Source organism: Gossypium arboreum, chromosome 5 (assembly GCF_025698485.1).
Source record: "Gossypium arboreum isolate Shixiya-1 chromosome 5, ASM2569848v2, whole genome shotgun sequence".
NCBI lineage: Eukaryota > Viridiplantae > Streptophyta > Magnoliopsida > Malvales > Malvaceae > Gossypium > Gossypium arboreum.
This window is the reverse complement of record NC_069074.1, coordinates 6,786,463-6,808,047: the sequence shown is the minus strand read 5'-3', so window position 1 is coordinate 6,808,047 and position 21,585 is coordinate 6,786,463. Positions and strand designations below refer to the sequence as shown.

Here is a 21,585-nt window from a genome sequence, read left to right as displayed (position 1 = left end):
TGGCTTACTGTTTGTGAAATTTTAAAATATTGAGGGAATTCAGATTGACAAATTGAGGAGGTTTATGGGGGAAATTAAAATTTTGTTTCCCTTATGGTCTTAAAAGAACAATAGTTACATTGCGTAACTTATACCATTGCAAAAATCAAAGGGTTAATGGTAAGCAACGCGAGTTCAGTTATTCTGCCTCGTACACATGACTAGAGATTCCAGAAAGAAAAAGAGTTTGGATAATAGAGATTAATATAATTTAATTTAATTTGTTGACATACAGTAATTGCAGTGATTTATATGTAAAGACTTGTGAACGATACTTGTGACACCTCCATTCCACATCGAGCAACTCCAAAACTCGACTATGGTTTATATTGAGAGACTGAAGCTAAGCATAGTAATCTGCTTCTTGTGGGACCAAACCCAAAAGCTTTTGGGTGAAGGTGGACGGTACCCTCTAAGTTGCGATGGACGGTTTGTTTGTTATAATCATGTTTTCTTTTGTACCTTACATTATTTTGAAACACTGACATGAAGAGACTATTTCATGCATGATAGGGGTATATTTTATAAATCTTCTTACATGGGGAGAGGGATTTACGAGAAAAGTCAAATTTTAAGGCATTTTTGGTTTAGTATTCATGGATGCTTTTAATATTAGTGTTTGGGATTATTCTTTTAAATAATATTATTTTCAAATTTTGAACTTGTGTTTTGTATTCGAAAATTTATATACCTTCAACTCTTATTGGTTCAAAAAAGCTAATTTAACATGTATTGCAATTATGATTTTGGTTTTCGATGTTAGTTTAATTTAGTTTAGTTTATTAGTTATAAAAATTCATTAACATATTTTGATAAATTAAAATTATATATAACATAAATAATATTTGAAGTTGATGCTAAGTTAAAGAGTTAGAACGTAAATTATCCAAATGAATTATAAAATTAACAAAATTTAATATAACTTATTATGTATTTTTTTTTTTTTTTTACAAGTTCCAATATTGAACTAGTCCAACCCTCAAGCTTACCTGATTGAATTAGCGGTAGTGGCAAAAACTTTGCCGTTTAAACCGTCAGGCCTCTCATAACTGTGTGTCTTCACAATCTATGCTAAGAGATGTAAGCAAGTGGAATATGGAAAAAGCCAAGGAATTCCTCCAACTAAACAAAGAAGAGGCAGAGACCGTTTCGCGGCTCAATATTCAGCCTACCCGAGTCGGCTTCCAGTGCAGCTTCTACGAAGATTTCGCCTTGCGTGGCATCCGTGTCGACACCGGCCAGCCTGGCTTCGTTTCCTGCACCTTGAAAGTCCCTCCTCGCCTCACTGTAAGCTATTCCAAACCCCCCAACTCAAGTTCCATTCAATTATAATTATATCCTATTTGGGTTAATTTCTTTTATTATTTTCGGTGATCGAATTAAACTTTTGACAGGATAAAAGTGGAAATTTAGCAAAAGGTGCTGTTGCAAATCTTGTCGATGAAGTTGGAGCGGCTGTTGTTCATGTCGAAGGTCTTCCTATGAATGTTTCAGTCGATATGTCCATCTCCTTTCTCGGAACTGCTAAGCTCAATGTAAGAATGTGTAAAATTATTAATTCACGTCAATGAATTGAATCTGTTACTTTTTCTTGTTTTATGGATTGATATCATATCTTTCTACAATCACTCTGAATTCTGATATTTGATTATCAGTTCAGTTAGTCCAAAATTATGATCCTTCGCTGACAGTGAACGACCATAGTTATTGGTTCGGTTCTTCTTCTTCCAGACAGGGTTACCGGCTGTATGAGAGTTAAATTATATGTTCTCTAAAGACAGTTCTGAATCTGACCCACTAAGAGGCCATTTGCAGGACGAGTTAGAGATTACTTCAAAGGTTTTAGGACAAAGAGGAAGTTATTCAGGTACAATTGTTCTTGTCAGAAACAAAGCGACAGGGGAGTTAATTGCTGAAGGTCGTCATTCATTGTTTGGTAAAAAAAGTAGCAAACTTTAGCTCCATTCCATGTTTGTGTAAGAAAATCCTTTCTAGGCACTGATGTTTTAGTACTGCTTTGTTGGAAGTATCTTTATGTGATCTTTTACCTAATAAAGATTCTGTCCTGGTTTGTCATTATTTTTCCTTTCATCATTGGCTTATTGTTTGTGATGGTTTAGAATATTGTGGGGATTCAGATTGGCACATGAGATAGAGGGAGAAACTAGAATTGTGTTGCCATTATGGTCTTAAAGAATTATAGTCACTGTACGTAATACCATTTGGTAAAGCCGAAGGGTAAATGGCAAGCCCCATAAGCAGGAACTCTAAATACCTTCAAATATGGCTCTAAATTGCCATGGATGGAAAGGAGATTATGAAGGTGATAATTTGCTTTGTCATTGCATGTTTCTTTGTATCTTACATTGTTTTGAAACATTGACGTGAAGAGACTATTTCATACATAATAAGGGGAATTTTCTGTAATTCTTCTTAAGTAGACGCTTCAACAAGCCAACTTATATAATCAATCAACGAAGAGTCCCCACCGCCTTTTTGTACGTGTACCAATTTGCAAACCAGACATAAACGCCTAAGTTAAACACACCCAACGCTGCCAGGATCCAGAAGAAGTAATCGATATGACCATAATTTAGGTTGTCCGGTATCCAGCCAGGTTTCCCATTCTTAGCAGTCGCATTGCTGACAATGGTTACAAGCAAAGAGCTCAAGTAGCTACCGAGGGCAACGGTGGTAAGTGATAGAGCAGAAACTCCTCATTGAGTCGGGTGCTTGTTCGTAGAAAAACTCCAGCTGTCCAATGAAAGTGAAAACCTCTGCACACCCTATGAGGAAATACTGTGGAACCTGCCAAAAGATTGTCATTGGCATTTCTTTTAGCTCATAGTAGTTGTGCCTTTTAATCATTTTCAGTCTTTCGTGCTCTAGAATCGCTGCAACTACCATCGGAAATATGGATATGAAGAGGCCAATTCCCATCCGCTGAAGCTGAGTTAGGCCATTTTTGTGACCCGTGAATTTTCTTGTCACTGGGACAATGATTCTGTCATAGATTGGCACCCAAAAGATCACACTGAGAGTGTCGAAGATGGAAAGTGATGCCGCAGGGATCTTGAAGTTTGAGTGACCAAAACGAGTATCCATTCTTTCACCTTGCAACACAAATAAACTGCCCATCTGACTGTAAATAGTAGAAAAAATTATCCCAGAGGCCCATACGGGGAGCAACCGAATTATTGCTTTCAGCTCCTCGACCTGTGTAACAGTGCAAAGTCTCCACGGATTTACTGAGCCCTTTAATTGGTCAGTTTCGATTTCCACTGCCGCTTTGTCGAAGAAACTGGAAGTTATAGCCATATCCCGAAGGTAAGGAATTAAAGCAACAGTCTGAATTTGCAACAAAGAGAGTTAAGATTAAAGTCCAGGCACTAACCTGAGATCATTCGTGTGGTCAATCTTGCGGCTTCCTTTGATATTGGACTCTTTATCTGCTGTCTCATGTAAAAGAGACTTATTTGCAGGTACTGCAACTTTATATTTCCTGATGGATGCCACCAGTACCTGAAACAGGCGTGTGATAGGGCTGCCTCCAGGCACTTGGTTCCGATACAAACGAGTACCCGAAAAGAAAAAGCAGACAGCTATTGCCATAGCTATAGCTGGGATGCCTAAACCCCATCCCCAGCTCACATTATCTTGTACCCAAACCAGCACCGAGCCTGCAATAAGAGCACCGATGTTTATGGAAAGATAGAACCAGTTGAAGAATGAACTCTTGTGTGTTTTCTCCTTTTCGTCTGTGTCATCGAACTGGTCAGCTCCATATGATGAAACACAAGGCTTGATTCCACCTGTTCCTAGTGCTATCAGGTAAAGCGCTAGAAAGGTCATCGCGCTTTGCACCTCTGTTGGATTGCAGTTATCTTCTGCATAGCATCTCGGCCTTATGCCGCGAACCGCTGCAGACAAAGCTAAAAGTGACATTCCCTGTGCAAAAAGTAAAACTTTTCTTGTCTCAAATACCAAGATATAGATAAATTTTTTGAAGAACTTGGTAATACTGGACTAAATAACAAGCACCAGGTAAGTTAAACTTACAATGATATAGACGATTGAAAAACAGGCTATTGTCCAATATCTTCCTAGATAAGAATCAGCCAGAAATGCTCCAATTATTGGTGTAATGTAGCATGTTCCACCCCAGTTCTGGTTATTAGTAGCAGCCACTGAGGTATGTTGATTTAGCTGGTGCTTGAAGTAAAGCACTAGATTGGTGCTCATCCCATAATATGCCAATCTTTCACAGTCTTCATTTCCTGTTGATAAAATGCTTAAACTAAACATCAAGCTTGATATATATTTAATTACAAATTTCAACTACTAGGTTCCGTGATTACCTATGATAAACGGGAAGGCTTTCCAGGTTCCAGTTTTCTTCTTATTAGCAGGATTTCCTTTGTAATCCACCGTCCCATCGTTTGTATAGATATCATCTTCTTCCATTGATTTCCTGAAAGACCAAGAACTTGAGATTTTAAGTCTATATTATGAAGGAATTATAGATGTAGTTAGCAAAGAAACTCCAAAGTATGACTTGATATAGTATACTCCATAATGTGAAAAGTTTGTACTAAGATCCAATGGATGAAATGAGTAGCATTGAATCTTTGACTTGCTTGCATTGATGATGTGAGGTGTGTGGTGCTCCTGGAATGTGAAAGATTCTAAATTTGGAGAACTTCCTAAAGCAAAACTCAAAGTCTACGTTTTTTGTTTCACTAGTAGAACAGATTTGACAGCTGCAAAAGGGTCCTATGATGGTGACATACTTGAATAGTTTAGTCTAGTGTGATTTGTTCCTAGTCCAAAATAATAAGAATAATGATAATTGGCCAGCTACAACTTAAAAGACTAGATTAGTCAGTCAAGCACGTTAAAGAACAAAAAAACATGAAGATCAATTAATGTAATTGAGTTGAAGTTTATATAGCTTGAAGAACGTGACATGGGGAAGAGCTTTGAATTCACTAACGAAATGTCTCCACTCTTAACTCCCTCTGTATACGAAGATGATGATTATTTTTAACTTTTAAAGATGATAGATGTTGAAATTTGATACATAAATCTATAATGTAATTATGAATGAATTTATAATCATGGAATGAATTTAATGCTATTTTTTATTATTGAAGTTTGGGTTTTGTTGTGGATGATGTAATATATTTAATGGATGTTTATTTTTAGAAGAAAATTACTTTTACAAATCATAATAAGCAAATCTTAAAGTTAACAAAACTTTATTAATGAAAATAATTGTTTATCTAATGAATAATAAATAGGCCTTTATATAGGTTAAGTACAACTCTTAAATAACTTAAAATATTTAAAATATATATATCTAAAATTCAGAATAAATAAAATTAAAATCTAATAAATACAATATTGAGCTTATATATAATAAAATTAATACTAAAAAATCTAACCTGATAAGATTTAAACTTGAATTAAAAACTCGAAACTCATAATTTCTGTGATAATTCCATCCAAAAATTTTACTCGTGCAGTCTTAACTAAAACGGTCATAAATTGAGCCCTCGTACTCTAAATAGAGTGATTCAAAGTGAGTTGCAAAGCTAATAGATAGATCTTTGAATGTTATGCAGAAATCTCAACCCAAAAGTGCTTGGATCCCATCCAAAAAGTCGTCACAAGTTGATCGATTTTCCAAACTTGAAAATTGACACATTCGGTGAATAAAATTTAATAAATTTCACCCAATCCATAATGTATCACAAAATAGGAACGCGTTAAATTTAGGATGACTATCTGAGTAGTTTACCCTTTAAATTTGTTAGAATTATTATTAAGAAGATTTTTAAAAGTATCAAATTGATATTTTAGTTATAGTTCAAGGTCTAAATAGGTTACCCACCCTTTAGATTAACATGTCATGTCATTCTCTGAATAGAAATTAACGAACGAGTGACTAAAATCTAATATTTTAATAATTTTAATGATAATTATGTAAATTTTAAAAGTTGAGTGGCTGAAATATAATTTTAATCAATTTAAGAAGAATTGGTATAATTTACCCTCTTACTTTTGTCCATCCAACTTTATACATGGATTCCTGCCGCCAAGAATTGCTTGCTTTTAGCCCATGTTATGCTTAAGAACTTTCTTCTACGGTAACACCTGACCTAATAATCAAACTCAAACATGGAGAGTTCTATGTTCTAACAAAACTATATCATATTTTAAATTAATTAAACCCTTTTCTAGAGCTTGAGTTTGGTATTATTGCTTTGACTTTGCTTCTTGATTTTTGTTTTATATAGAGACACAGAGTTCTATAAATCCAACAAACTTTTTTGTGAAAATTTATAAATTAATATTTTCTCCTATTTGTTTATTTAGCATAACCAATAAACAAATATATAATATTATTAACTTACACATCATTAATTTGATATTTAGAAATTAAATCAATTTAATAATATATAATAAAAATCACTTGATACAATTTTATTTTTTATTTATTTTAACATCATATTATCTTTTAAAAAATTGAGTTTAAATTTTGATTTTTTAAAATAATGTGAAATGTTTGAAAAATAAAGATAAAAATGTTGACTGATGTCCTTAACATGTACAATTTAAAAAAAAAAAAGTGAATAAAATTTGTTATTGAAATAATTTTGAGAAAAATAAAGGTTTGATAAGCTTTAGCTTTCAGAAAAGAAATTCGAGTAATCCATGAAATTGAAAACTATCCCTCAGCTATTAACTATTTAAGTTGTTGGGTTAACCCTTTCTTTTTTCTTCTTCGTACATCGTCATCTACACCATTTTCCCATTCTCCAAGGATTTCATCAAATTCATACGAAAATAATTACCCAATTACAAAATTTCACATCGGAAAGAAGGAAAAATAAAGTAGTTACAACTATCCAAAATGTCATCCTGACTTACTTTTTACATCAATTTTTTAACTAAACCTTTTATTATATTTTTTTATATAATACTTAAAATTATTTATAACTTTTTCTTAATTTTTAAATTGGAGGATAATGCATTTCAATGTACTTGAATCCATGTCCTCTCGCATTGATAACAATATCGATACTAATCGAGCTAAGAGTCAATCAACATATTTATAAGTTTTTTAATACTATTAAAGTAAATATAAATATAACCTAAAATAGGAAGATGTTGAAATTGTAAATATCAGTATGATATAAGTATTAAATGTATTTTTTTTTTATTATTATATATATTACATTACTATATTCGTATGAAGTAAAATTTTTTCAATAGCTCGTCATTTTAAAATTTTCATACGCTATTGAAATGTAATTTTTTAGAAGAAAAATTAGAGTAAAATTTAAATAGAATTAAAAAATTCAATCTCAATGACTAAAAATTGGTAACTTCATAAATTTAAATATTGAATCAATAAAAATAGATAAAAAAGTATTTTCATTTCATTTTACTTTTTAAATTAATGAAATTTAAACTTCTATTTTTATTTGTATAATGAAAGTCATAAATAATCTTTTTAGCAATTGAAAATCATAAACTAACTCAAATATATATTATATTTAATATTAAAATTCATTTTAAACATTTAAATATAGGGCGTGGTTAGGGGCTAGCAGGCTCGCCTCTAAAATGAAAAATTTTTCATTTAAATCTTTTAAAATTTTAACATTTTAAATTAATAAAAGTAAAATTGTACTTTGAACTCCTAAAAATGATAAAACTTTGATTTAATCTTTTAAAAATTATAAACATATACACTATTCAAATGATGAAACTATGTAATAACCCTAACTCATATCATCGCCGAAACAGGGTTACAAAGCATTACTAGGGTTTACTGATTAATCAGACAGAAATTTCAAACATTTTATTACATATCAATACTCATAATAAAACTAATCAAAATTATATTAGAAATTTTCAGAATTATTCAAAATTTTCAACACTACAGGGGTCACACGGCCGTGTGACTCACACGGTCAGGAGACGCGCTCGTGTTTCAGGTCGTGTGGGCATTTGAGATAGGGACACACTGTTGTGTCCAACTCTTGCCCGTACCCCTGTAACTCTCTGACTTGGGTTACAAGGCCAAGTCACACGCCCATGTGCTAGGCCATGTGAGCATACTCACTTGCATTCTTAAAAGATACAGGGGACACACAATCATGTCATTTGGCCATGTGTCACAAACGGCTGAGACACACGCCCGTGTGGACGAAAAATAGGTCATTTTTCAAGTCACATTTCTCACCCAAATTGTTACCAACCTAGCCTCAACAAATCACACATCAACAAGCCATATCAAGACATTCAACACAAACTAAAATCAAGTCTTAAACAAGCATTATAACCACATATAACCAAATATGACATTAGGTTTGTAACATTCTGAAATAGGGCCTAAACGGAACAGTGGTTGCGAAACCACAAATTCAGGGTAAAAAAATAAATAAATAAAATAAAAAATATTTTATTATTATTTTGAGGTTCATGGTATGATTACATGATTGTGCGAAAATTTCGTGATAAAATTCTATGCATAAAGTGCTTAAATTGAGGTTAGGGACTAAATCGAATAATTTGCAAAACTTGCATTCTAGAAGTTTTTAGTATGAAATTATTTTGGAATATTAATTAGGAGATCTTAAATGGTAATTTGACCAATTTTAAGTTCATGGACAAAATTAGGACATGGAAGGAATTTTTGAAAGTTTAGTAAGGAGGGCATTTTGGTCATTTGGTTATTAACATTAATAAAAGGTAAAAAGATGATAAAATTGTATCATCTTCTTCAAGTTACCAGCAGAACCTTACCTCTCTCCATAGCTGGGGTTTCTTCAACTTTCAAGCTTCATAGTAAGTGATTCCAAGCCCGCTTTTAATGATCTTTACGTTTTGAAGTCCCAGAGCTCGATAAAGCTTATGCTAGCAATAATTTAAGTTAGGAATCAAATTTGGAAAAATACCCATAGGTGAAATTTGTGTATTTTGATGTTTTATGATGGAATATGAGGTTTTAAATTATGTTAGACAACTTGTGCTACTTGGTTTTAAGTGAAAACGAGTAAAAGGCTTAATCAGTAAAAATACCTAATAGTCATAAGTACATGTTAGTGTGTGAAATTGATGTTTCCATAGAAGGGAAAAATGATCAGCATGTCATAAAACATAAGAAAATAGGATGAAGTTTAATTTACGAGCCTTGGGGCAAAAGTGCAAATATGTGAAAGTTTAGGGGTAAAATTACACAAAATGTAATTTTACCAAAGTTTGAGTAAAGGGTTGTTTTGATAAATGTTGATATTAAATAAGCTAAATTTTCTATTATAGATCAAGAAGAGCAAAATTCGAGAGTAGATCGGGAAAAGAAAAGTAAAGGACTAAATTGTAAAGTTTAGTCACATTTTGTATCGAGGTAAGTTTACAGTAAATAAATGCAATATTCTTTTATTTTACATTATTATTGTCAATTTCAGCATTTATATATTTATGTTATGAAAATATTTAAAGTCGAATTTAAGGTGAAGTGACAGAGGAAAAGTGTTAGAAAGCCCGGTTGAACCCTAGGAATGTTAGGATATTAGGTTGACAGACGAACGAAATGAGCTATGTAAGTCCATATTAGAAATATGGTTTTGGAGACAGGATTGAGCCATGTAAGTCCATATTATATATGGCATTGGAGACAGAATAATTCATGTAAGTCCATGTCAAAGACATGGCATTGGCGAGATATTGATAGACAGAAGCGACCCTAGTATCCTTAGTATTCCGAGTGGTTCAACGGGTCAGGATACGAATTAAATTACAGTGAATTAACAGCAAAGGAAAAGTAGATTATACTTATGAAAAGGAAAGGTCGTAAGAAAGAAGGTAAGGGAATAAAGAAGAAGATAGAAATTGAGAAGTAAAGAAATTTATGATGTTAGATGATATTATGCATAATTATCCATTATGTTGAATGTTGTGATTTATTTGCTTGTAAGCTTACTAAGCCTAGTGCTTAATCTCTTTATTTTCTTCTTCTTATAGTACTTATCTAGCCACCGGGGATCGAAGGAAACGTCGGAGGCCGATCACACTATCAAAGAAATAACTCAGTATAATTAGATGTTTTGTTTTGTGTATGGCATGTATAGAAACTTAGCTACTTTTGGTATAATATGAACAATGAATGATGTGTAAATACTTGCTAGTGATTAGCTAATAAAATGGCCGATGATATGCATGTTTATTAATATGTATGATTGAATGGTGATTATCACATGAAAATTATGAAAAATGTGAAAGTAACCTAAAACAGATTCAAGTAACAGAAATGATGTAACTTTGAAAAATCACTAAAATTGTAGAAACATAGTTTAAAGATGAATAATATATGAAATTAAAGCTTATTATGTCTATTTTCTTATGGAATAAGAAAAATAGGTAAAGGTATTATATTTCATAATATATCTGAGTTTTAGTGAAACAGGGTCAGAGCGATTTCTGGAACCCCTTTTCAAATTTGGAAATTCACCATAAATTGTACAAAACTAATTAGAAGGTATACTTTATATGGTTATAATCCTTGTTGAGTCTAGTTTTAAGAGAAACAAATGGCTTAGTGATATGAATTTTTTACAGGAAGAAACATGGTTCGTAGTAACAAGAGGTTAGTGCAGTCGAGTTTTGAAACAGAGGAAACTTTAACTAATAAACTGTACTAATTGGCCAATTCAAAAATCTATGAAAAAAATTAGTAGATAGATATATGAGTCTAGTTTCAGGAAAAATTTACGGATCTTAATTTCGAGTTTCGCAACTCAAGATATGAATTTTTAGGCGACTACGATGCAGAATGGCAGCACATTCCGAAATGCTTAAATAAACAATTTAAAACTATTTAAGTGATAGATTAAGTTTAGTAATGCCTCGTGCTCGATTCTGACAACAGTCTCGGGTAAGGAGTGTTACATTTATTGGTATCAGAGCAGGTTTAGTCGGTTCTCGGAACAGTTAGTGTGAGAAAAAGTCTAGCTATACATGCCATACTTGTATTTTGATAGTGTGACGACTCCTGACGATTTTCTTTTAAATATTTTGTTTTATAGTAATGGATCCCGGGCGAGCCGGTGATGATGATGTAGAAAGTAATGCGCCTGCTTCCACAGAAGGGGCAGCGCCATCTGAGAATAGGCCAGAATAGTTGATCGGAGGAGTGACTCGAGAAGCTCTCTTAGAGCTTTGAATGATTTGTTTGCCGAGTTCGCTCGCACGAATCCGCAGTTAGACCTCCACCCCTCATGATTCTCGGGCTACCCATGTAGCTCAAGCTTCCCGATCCACAGTACAGTGGTAAGAGAAAACCACCAGTTGATAGAATCAGAAACAAGGCGTAAGAGTTCCGAGCAACAAAAGATGATGATGCAGAAAGAGCAGAATTTTGGTTAGAAAATACTATCAGAGTCTTTGACGAATTATCTTGTACACCCGAGGAATGTATGAAATGTGTAGTATCACTTCTTAGAGACTCAGCCTACTATTGGTGGAAGACACTTGTATCAGTTGTACCGAAAGAGAGGGTCACTTGGGATTTCTTTCAGGAAGAATGTCGTAAAAAGTACATCAGTCAGAGGTTTATTGACCAGAAGAGAAAGGAATTCCTGGAATTGAAACAAGGCAATATGACGGTGACCGATTATGAGCGTGAATTTGTCAGGCTCAGTAAATATGCTCAAGAATGTGTATCCACAGAGGCTATCCTGTAAAAGGTTTGAGGATGGGTTAAATGATGATATCCAACGTCGATGGGTGTCCTAGAAATAAAAGAGTTCGTTATTTTAGTTGAGAGAGCACTGTAAGGCGGAGGAGCTATTAAAAGAAAAGGCAAAGTTGAGACAGAGACACAAGATACAAAGAAGAGACAGATGAGCAGATCATTTCAGGCTACATCCAAGAGGCCCAGAGAGTTTTCTACCAGATCTAGCTTTTCGGCAGGGCAATCTAGTCAGAATAGAGGTAGCAGATTTAAGGATCCGGAAATGCTCCTACTAGAGGCAGATCACTGAGGCAACTAGGAGTAGGAGCAAGTAACAAAGGTACCTCTAGAGATTCGACTGTGAGACCAGATGTTAGAGCCCCTGCAAGGACTTATGCTATTCGTGCACGCGAAGAGGCATCCTCCCCCGATGTGATTACGGGTACATTTTCTCTACATGATATTAATGTCATTCTCTAATTGATCCGGGTTCAACTCATTCTTATGTTTGTATGAAATTGATGCTTAGTATAAGTATGCCTATAGAATCTACAGAATTTGTGATTAAAGTATCGAATCCATTAGGCAAGCATGTATTAGTAGATAAGGTATGTAGAAATTATCCTTTAATGATTAGAGGCTACTGTTTTCCGGCCGATCTCATGCTATTGCCATTTGATGAGTTTGATGTGATTCTTGGTATGGATTGGTTGACTACACATGATGTGATAGTGAATTGTGGAAAGAAATTCATTGAGTTGAAGTGTGAAAATGGTGAAATTCTTCGGGTTAATTCAGAAGAGTCAGATAGTTCATTTCCTATAATTTCGTTATGTCTACTCGTAAATACTTGAGAAAAGGGTATGAAGCTTATCTTGCTTTTGTGTTGAACATCAAGATCCGAATTGAAAATTGAATCGATGCTCGTGGTATGTGAGTTTCCGATGTGTTTCCTAAGAACTACCGTGTTTGCCTCTGTTAGAGAAGTTGAGTTTGGTATTGAGTTGATTCCGGTACCACGCCCATTTCTATTGCTCCTTATAGAATGGCTCTATTGGAATTGAAAGAATTGAAAGCTCGATTCAGTGAATTAACAGATAAAGGCTTTGTAAGACCCAGAGTTCACCATGGGGTGCACCAGTGCTATTTGTGAAAAAAAAGACGGATCGATGAGATTGTGCATAGATTATCGGCAACTTAACAAGGTAACAGAAAGAACAAGTATCCATTGCCTAGAATTGATGATTTGTTTGATCAATTGAAGGATCTACTGTGTTTTCCAAGATAGCTTTGAGATCCGGATACTATCGACTATGAGTTAAAGAGTCGATGTCCCAAGATCGCTTCCGGACTAGGTATGGTCATTATGAGTTCCTTGTGATGCCATTTGGCTTGACTAATGCTCCTGCCATTTTTATGGACTTAATGAACCGAATTTTTAGACCATACTTAGATAAGTTTGTAGTTGTGTTCATTGATGATATTTTGATTTATTCTCATGATGAGACTGAGCATGCAGAGCATTTGAGAACAGTTTTACAAATTCTGAGAGATAATCAGTTGTATGCCAAGTTCAGCAAAAGTGAGTTCTGGTTACGAGAAGTTGGTTTTCTTGGACATATTGTCTCGGGTGAAGGTATTAAGGTTGATACGAGTAAGATTTCAACCATTGTTGATTGGAAGCCTCCTAGAAATGTATCAGAAGTTAGAAGTTTTCTTGGTCTTGCCGGATATTATAGACGATTTGTGGAGGATTTTCCATGATAGCTACCCGCTGATTGAGACCGCTACGGAAGGATGTTAAGTTTGAATGGATCGAGAAGTGCCAACAAAGTTTTGACAAGTTAAAGGCATTGTTGACTAAGCTCCTATCTTAGTACAGTAGGAACAGGGTAAAGAATTTGTGATTTACTGATGATGCATCCTTGAATGGGCTCGGTTGTGTACTCATGCAGGAAGGAAAGGTAATTGCTTATGCCTCTAGACAATTGAAGCCACATGAGAAAAATTATCCGACACATGATTTAGAGCTAGTCGCTATTGTATTTGCATTGAAGATTTGGAGACATTATTTGTATGGTGAAAGGTGCGGATATTTACCGATCATAAAAGCTTGAAATACTTGATGACTCAAAAGATTTGAATTTGAGGCAAAGAAGATGGTTGGAATTGCTTAAAGATTATGAGTTAGTGATTGATTATCACCTGTAAGGCAAATGTAATTGCGACGCTTTAAGCAGAAACTTTTATTTACATTGCGAGCTTTGAATACCAATTTAGCCATGTCGATGATGGTTCTATTTTAGCTGAATTTAGAGCTAAACCGGTATTTCTTGAAGAGATTTGTGAAGCTCGAAAGATGATAATGAGTTACAAGCTAAAAGAGTTCAATGTGAGTCGCATAGAATCGATTTCGGATTGGTTCGATGGTTGTTTGATGTTTAGAGACGTAATTTGTGTACCAAAGAATGATGAGCTTATTCGGAAGATTTTACAGAAGCACATAGCGCTTCTTTATCTATTCATCCAGGCAGTACAAAAATGTATAATGATTTGAAGAAATTGTATTGGTGGGTAGGAATGAAAAGAGATATTTCAGAGTTTGTTTCTAGATGCTTGATTTGTCAACAGGTAAAGGCCGAACATCAGGTACCCTCGAGATTATTGCAACTGTGCTAGTTCAGGAATGGAAATGGGACAGAGTTACTATGGATTTTGTGACAGGATTGCCGTTAACACTGAAAAAGAAAGATGCAATATGGGTTGTGATTGATAAGCTAACTAAGTCGGCTCATTTTATCCCAATCCGTATGGATTATTCACTTGACAAGTTGGCCGAGTTATACATTTCAGAGATAGTTAGACTACATGGAGTGCCATTATCGATCATTTCAGATAGAGATCCAAGATTTACTTCACGGTTCTGGAAGAAGTTACAAGAGGCTTTAGGTACGAAGTTGAGTTTTAGTACGGCTTTTCACCCTCAGACCGATGATCAGTCAGAGAGAGTTATTCAGGTACTTGAAGATATGCTTAGATGTTGTGTATTAGAATTTCAAGGTAGTTGGGAAAAATACTTACCATTGGTAGAGTTTGCCTACAATAATAGTTATCATCAAGTTTGCAGATGGCACCTTATGAAGCTTTGTATGGACGTAAATGCCGCACACCTTTATATTGGATGAGCTTAAAGAAAGCCGATTACGGGTTGATCTAGTTAAAGAAACGGAAGAAAAGTGAAAGTTATCGAAATTGTTTAAAAGCGACTTGAGATGTGCGTAAGTCGATGCGATTTAAAAAGAAAAGAGATCGAATATCAAGTTGGTGACAAAGTTTTTTGAAAGTATCCCCGTGGAAGAAAGTTCTCAGATTTGGCAAGAAAGGCAAACTAAGTCCACGTTTTATTGGACCGTTTGAAGTGATTGAAAGAGTCGGACCATTAGCATATCGGTTAGCTTTACCGATTGAGTTAGAGAAGATTCATAATGTATTTCATGTGTCTATGCTACGTCGTTATCGCTCAGATCCGTCACATGTGATTTCTCAAACAGAGGTTGAGATTCACCAGACATGACTTACGGTGAAGAACCCAGAAAGATTCTAGCTCGAGAGGTAAAGCAATTAAGGAACAAAAGTATTGTACTTGTGAAAGTACTATGGAATAGACATGGGGTAGACGAGGCTACATGGGAACCCGAAGAGGCTATTCGAAAACAGTACCCATATCTCTTCATAGGTAAGATTTTCGGGACGAAAATCCCTAAAGTGGGGGAGAAATGTAACATTAGAAATAGGGCCTAAACTAACAAATGGTTGCGAAACCACAAATTGTGGTAAAATAAATAAATAAATAAAATAAAAATATTTTATTATTATTTTGAGGTTCATGGTATGATTACATGATTGTGCGAAAATTTCGTGATAAAATTCTATGCATAAAGTGCTTAAATTGAGGTTAGGGACTAAATCGAATAATTTGCAAAACTTGCATTCTAGAAGTTTTAGTATGAAATTATTTTGGAATATTAATTAGGAGATCTTAAATGGAAATTTGACCAATTTTAAGTTCATGGACAAAATTAGGACATGGAAGGAATTTTGAAAGTTTAGTAAGGAGGGCATTTTGGTCATTTGGTTATTAACATTAATAAAAGGTAAAAAGATGATAAAATTGTATCATCTTCTTCAAGTTACCAGCAGAACCTTACCTCTCTCCATAGCTGGGGTTTCTTCAACTTTCAAGCTTCATAGTAAGTGATTCCAAGCCCGCTTTTAATGATCTTTACGTTTTGAAGTCCCGTAGCTCGATAAAGCTTATGCTAGCAATAATTTAAGTTAGGAATCAAATTTGGAAAAATACCCATAGGTGAAATTTGTGTATTTTGATGTTTTATGATGGAATATGAGGTTTTAAATTATGTTAGACAACTTGTGCTACTTGGTTTTAAGTGAAAACGAGTAAAAAGGCTTAATCGATAAAAATACCTAATAGTCATAAGTACATGTTAGTGTGTGAATTTGATGTTGTCATAGAAGGGAAAAATGATCAGCATGTCATAAAACATAAGAAAATAGGATGAAGTTTAATTTACGAGCCTTGGGGAAAAAGTGCAAATATGTAAAAGTTTAGGGGCAAAAATATAATTTTTCCAAAGTTTGAGTAAAGGGTTGTTTTGATAAATGTTGATATTAAATAAGCTAAATTTGCTATTATAGATCAAGAAGAGCGAAATTCGAGAGTAGATCGGGGAAAAGAAAAAGTAAAGGACTAAATTGTAAAGTTTAGTCACATTTTGTATCGAGGTAAGTTTACAGTAAATAAATGCAATATTCTTTTATTTTACATTATTATTGTCAATTTCCAGCATTTATATATTTATGTTATGAAAATATTTAAAGTCGAATTTAAGGTGAAGTGACAGAGGAAAAGTGTTAGAAAGCCCCGGTTGAACCCTAGGAATGTTAGGATATTAGGGTTGACAGGATGACAGAACGAAATGAGCCATGTAAGTCCATATTAGAAATATGGCTTTGGAGACAGGATTGAGCCATGTAAGTCCATATTATATATGGCATTGGAGACAGGAATAATTCATGTAAGTCCATGTCAAAGACATGGCATTGGCAGGATATTGATAGACAGGAACGACCCTAGTATCCTTAGTATTCGAGTGGTTCAACGGGTCAGGATACGAGTTAAATTACAGTGAATTAACAGCAAAGGAAAAGTAGATTATACTTATGAAAAGGAAAGGTCGTAAGAAAGAAGGTAAGGAATAAAGAAGAAGATAGAAATTGAGAAGTAAAGAAATTTATGATGTTAGATGATATTATGCATAATTATCCATTATGTTGAATGTTGTGATTTATTTGCTTGTAAGCTTACTAAGCCTAGTGCTTAATCTCTTTATTTTCTTCTTCTTATAGTACTTATCTAGCCACTCGGGATCGAAGGAAATGTCGGAGGCCGATCACACTATCAAAGAAATAACTCGGTATAATTAGATGTTTTGTTTTGTGTATGGCATGTATAGAAACTTAGCTACTTTTGGTATAATATGAACAATGAATGATGTGTAAATACTTGCTAGTGATTAGCTAATAAAAATGGCCGATGATATGCATGTTTATTAATATGTATGATTGAATGGTGATTATCACATGAAAATTATGAAAAATGTGAAAGTAACCTAAAAACAGATTCAAGTAACAGAAATGAGGTAACTTTGAAAAATCACTAAAAATTGTAGAAACATATTTTAAAGATGAATAATATATGAAATTAAAGCTTATTATGTCTATTTTCTTATGGAATAAGAAAAATAGGTAAAGGTATTATATTTCATAATATATCTGAGTTTTAGTGAAACAGGGTCAGAGCAATTTCTGGAACCCCTATTTCAACTTTGGAAATTCACCATAAATTGTACAAAACTAATTAGAAGGTATACTTTATATGGTTATAATCCTTGTTGAGTCTAGTTTTAAGAGAAACAAACGGCTTAGTGATATGAATTTTTACAGGAAGAAACATGGTTCGTAGTAACAAGAGGTTAGTGCAGTCGAGTTTTGAAACAGGGAAACTTTAACTAATAAACTGTACTAATTGGCCAAGTCAAAATCTATGAAAAAAATTAGTAGATAGATATATGAGTCTAGTTTCAGGAAAAATTTACGGATCTTAATTTCGAGTTTCGGAACTCAAGATATGAATTTTTAGGCGACTACGACACAGAATGGCAGCACATTCCGAAATGCTTAAATAAACAATTTAAAACTATTTAAGTGATAGATTAAGTTTAGTAATGCCTCGTGCTCGATTCTGACAATAGTCTCGGGTAAGGAGTGTTACAAGGTTCCTTAAGTGTTAACTAAAAAAAATGTCTAAACTTACCTAATTAATTTACCTAATCTAGTTACTAAAGTTCATTATAATTCAAATATATGCATACATACATATATCACTCATACTCATATCAGAATATAATTCATTCTCATACTCATATCTAAGTTGGTTATTTAAACAAAATATCAATCATAATATTTACACAAGCCAAACCTTGACTAAAACCACATAAAAGCCTATACTTCCCATATAAACCATATTGAATCCGTGTCGTATTCTGATCAGGTATTATGTACCGTTTTAGGCACAATGTGCCTTACTGGTGTGTTTGGTTGGATCCGTGTATCCGTCTGAGTCCGAGTTATGTTAATAGGGTTGAGTAAATAAAATGAGAAAATCGAATGAATTTGATCGATTAAACTATAGAAAGTGTGAAAAAGTGGAATTATGAAAAGAAATGTGAATTGTGAATTGAAATAGAGATATGAGATTCAAAGCTTGAACCAAAGGTTCATGAATTGATTAAAGATAATATAGATGATATATGATGTCATTTGATGAAAGACTATTGCCGAGATATGAAATTAAAGGATAATTAACACATATGACTTATAATGTTACATGTTTGATGTCTATTATTTATTATAGTATTTATAATTTGAATTATGGTAATACCACTGAGTACAAACATACTCAACGTACGATTATATTACTATAATTCAAATTATTTATTATTAAATGTTAAATTTAAATTATGTATATGGTAAGAGAAGTATGAGTTAGTGATATTGAGATATTTGAAATGTGTTTATGATGAGAAGGAACTTAGAAATGTAAGAATAGAAGTTCACGATATGTATGTGACAATGTACGAAATGAGATAATTAAAAGTTGAGAAATGATGAAACGTGAATGAAATGAAAGTTTATATTGTGATAAACTTATCTATATTTGTGTGGCATTCATATGATATTATGTGTCTGACTTGTTTGGTTAAGTAAATGCTATGAGTAAATTTACTCAAAATTCATGGAATGTATGTTTAAGTACACTGGTTTGAAATGGATAATTGAAAAGTTCATGTATGTTAATTTGTTTGAAGTGAATTATGTAATTGTGATGATATGATGTTGATGATAAACTGTAATGGCCTAAATTCAAGGTTATCGGAACAATGGTTTCGTAACCATAGATCCGATTTAAAGAGAAATTTATTTCAATATTTTTGCTTGAAAATTTATATGATAGGAAAATTGTATGAAAATATTGATAGGAAAATTTTATCGATTTAGTGATTAGTTAGAAAAAGAAATTATTGAATAAATTGGGTAAAATAAGGCATCGGGACCTCTATTTCGTAAAACTGAGTCGAAAATAATTTTATAAATATTTATGAAATGTTATTAATGTGGTATTAAAATTTCGTTAGGAAATTTTAATGTTTGGGTAGTCAATTAAATGAAAAGGACTAAATTGTAATAGGTGTAAAAGTTGCTAGAGTGATTAAATAGCTTAAGAGTTTAATGAGAAAGGATTTAAAAGGCAATTAGACCCAAAAGTTATTTGGGCTGGACGGCAAGGGTATGAAATCAACAGAAAAATTGATAAATTAAGGGTAAAATTGGAATATTGCAAAATTAACTAAATAAAACTAGGACTAAATAGGAAATATCTAGATTTCTCTTCATTTCTCTTCAATTCCAGCAGCTAAAAACGCCATAGGAGGGTTCTCTAAGCTGGTATTTCATAATTTTTGCACTAAATCCAGAATATTCAAATACGAAGCTAGATCGAGGAAAGGAAAAAGTTCGGAATTAGTAGATTTTTACTGTTTACAAACAAGTATCAAGGTAAGTTCATGTAACTTGAATTATATTCTTAAATGCTTGAGATTGTATGTTATTGATGTGAATATGATTTGAGTGTTCATTGTATGAAAATTAATGAAACATTGATATATTTGATAAAATGGGAAGAAATCCCGGTTGAATGAAAGGAAAATTCGATGGATCTCTGAAAAGGAATCGACGGTAAAAAGGATCTAGCCCGGATGGGTGATCCTATCCTGATATAGCCCTCCCAAAGAATATGTGTAAAATGGATTTAGCCTGGACGGGTAATCCGAATTAGGGTCTAAATTTAGCCTGGACTGGTAATTCAGATCCAAGCTCATTAGAGTAATTGTCGTTGCAGGGGATTTAGCCTAGACTGGTAATCCCGACAATACTCTATGAGTTTATATTGCAGGGGATTTAACCTGGACTGGTAATCCCGCTGCAAGGTTGAGGTTCGCGGGAGTGTGCTCTCTAAAATGGATATGTGCGCACATGAATATGAATTGACGGACCCGAAATTGTACAATAAAAGTGTACCTCTGAAAATCCATCGAAATTCCGATAAATTCAACGGGATAAGTATAAAAAATAACAAGGAAATAGAAATTATGATATTGATGAGCTCATCAATCATAGTATATATTATTGGTACATGGAAATTATTGTATTAACTTGAATGTTGAGTTTGTGCATATTAGGGTAATAATGCATTGAATGGATATATGGATGTTTATTGTATTGTATTGAAAATATTAGGTAAGTATAATTCTTGTTACATGAGCTTACTAAGCATAAAGTGCTTACCCCGTTTCCTTTTTCCCTGTTTTGTAGTGTTAAGAGCTCGGAGGTCGGATTTGGTCGGAGACACATCACACTGTCAACCTCAGGATTTCGGTATATAAAGAAACTTTATTTTGGAAATCAATGGCATGTATAAGCTAACAAAGTAAATGTTAACGTGAAATGAATGTAAAGTTAGCCATTAGTATGGTTAACAAACCTGGTTATAGATATGTAATGACGTTATCTTATATAAATGCATGAATCTATCATGAAAATATGTTGAATTGATTTGGTTGATGTGGATTGGTCTCGATTTAATATTACAGGGAAGGTTAGATATTTATAAAAGGGCTATATTGAATAAAAAAAAATTAATTCGTAAACTCCGGTAATGCCTCGTACCCTATTCCGGTAATGAATACGGGTAGGGGTCTTACATAAACGCTAAGTTATATGTGTGTATTTATGAGAACTCAGTTAGAGGCTTTACGACCTCACCTTCTTACCAATGTAGTATTTTATAATGAAGATTTACAAAAAAAAAATGTTGAATAAGCTCACAAATGTGAAACTAATGAGTACAATAATGGAATAATTAATAATGCAGACGGAGTTGAAAATAGTTTGACAAGTGAATACAGTTTAAAAAAAAAAGATATCAGATTATTCTAAAGATCATTCAGATTACGTAATATCACGGTTAAAGAAAAAGTTAACCTCGGCTAGTCGACTTATTCAGATACAATGTCTGACGTATGTGTTTGCTGAAATTTTTCCCGAATTGGTTTTCGTTAGTGAATGGAATGATGCGGGGTTCATGATGACAGAATTAGTAAAAA

The 21,585-nt window shown here is 33.4% G+C and overlaps 1 protein-coding gene, 1 long non-coding RNA gene and 1 pseudogene across 2 annotated transcripts; 2 read left to right on the top strand and 1 right to left on the bottom strand.

The window, feature by feature from the left end:
* Nucleotides 1–1,011: 1,011 nt before the first annotated feature.
* On the top strand, nt 1,012–2,118 carry LOC108487593 (uncharacterized). Its single transcript, XM_017791966.2, has 3 exons — nt 1,012–1,326; nt 1,434–1,574; nt 1,855–2,118. The coding sequence occupies exons 1-3, from the start codon at nt 1,108–1,110 to the stop codon at nt 1,996–1,998; spliced, it is 504 nt and encodes a 167-aa protein (XP_017647455.1). The 5' UTR covers nt 1,012–1,107; the 3' UTR covers nt 1,999–2,118.
* Nucleotides 2,119–2,354: 236 nt separating this feature from the next.
* LOC108488690 (protein NRT1/ PTR FAMILY 8.1-like) lies at nt 2,355–4,645 on the bottom strand (annotated as a pseudogene).
* A 15,245-nt stretch (nt 4,646–19,890) lies between these two features.
* Nucleotides 19,891–21,021, top strand: LOC128293226 (uncharacterized). The gene is made up of 2 exons (XR_008283351.1): nt 19,891–19,978; nt 20,795–21,021. It is a non-coding gene; the product is annotated as an uncharacterized LOC128293226 (long non-coding RNA).
* The last annotated feature ends 564 nt before the right edge of the window (nt 21,022–21,585 follow it).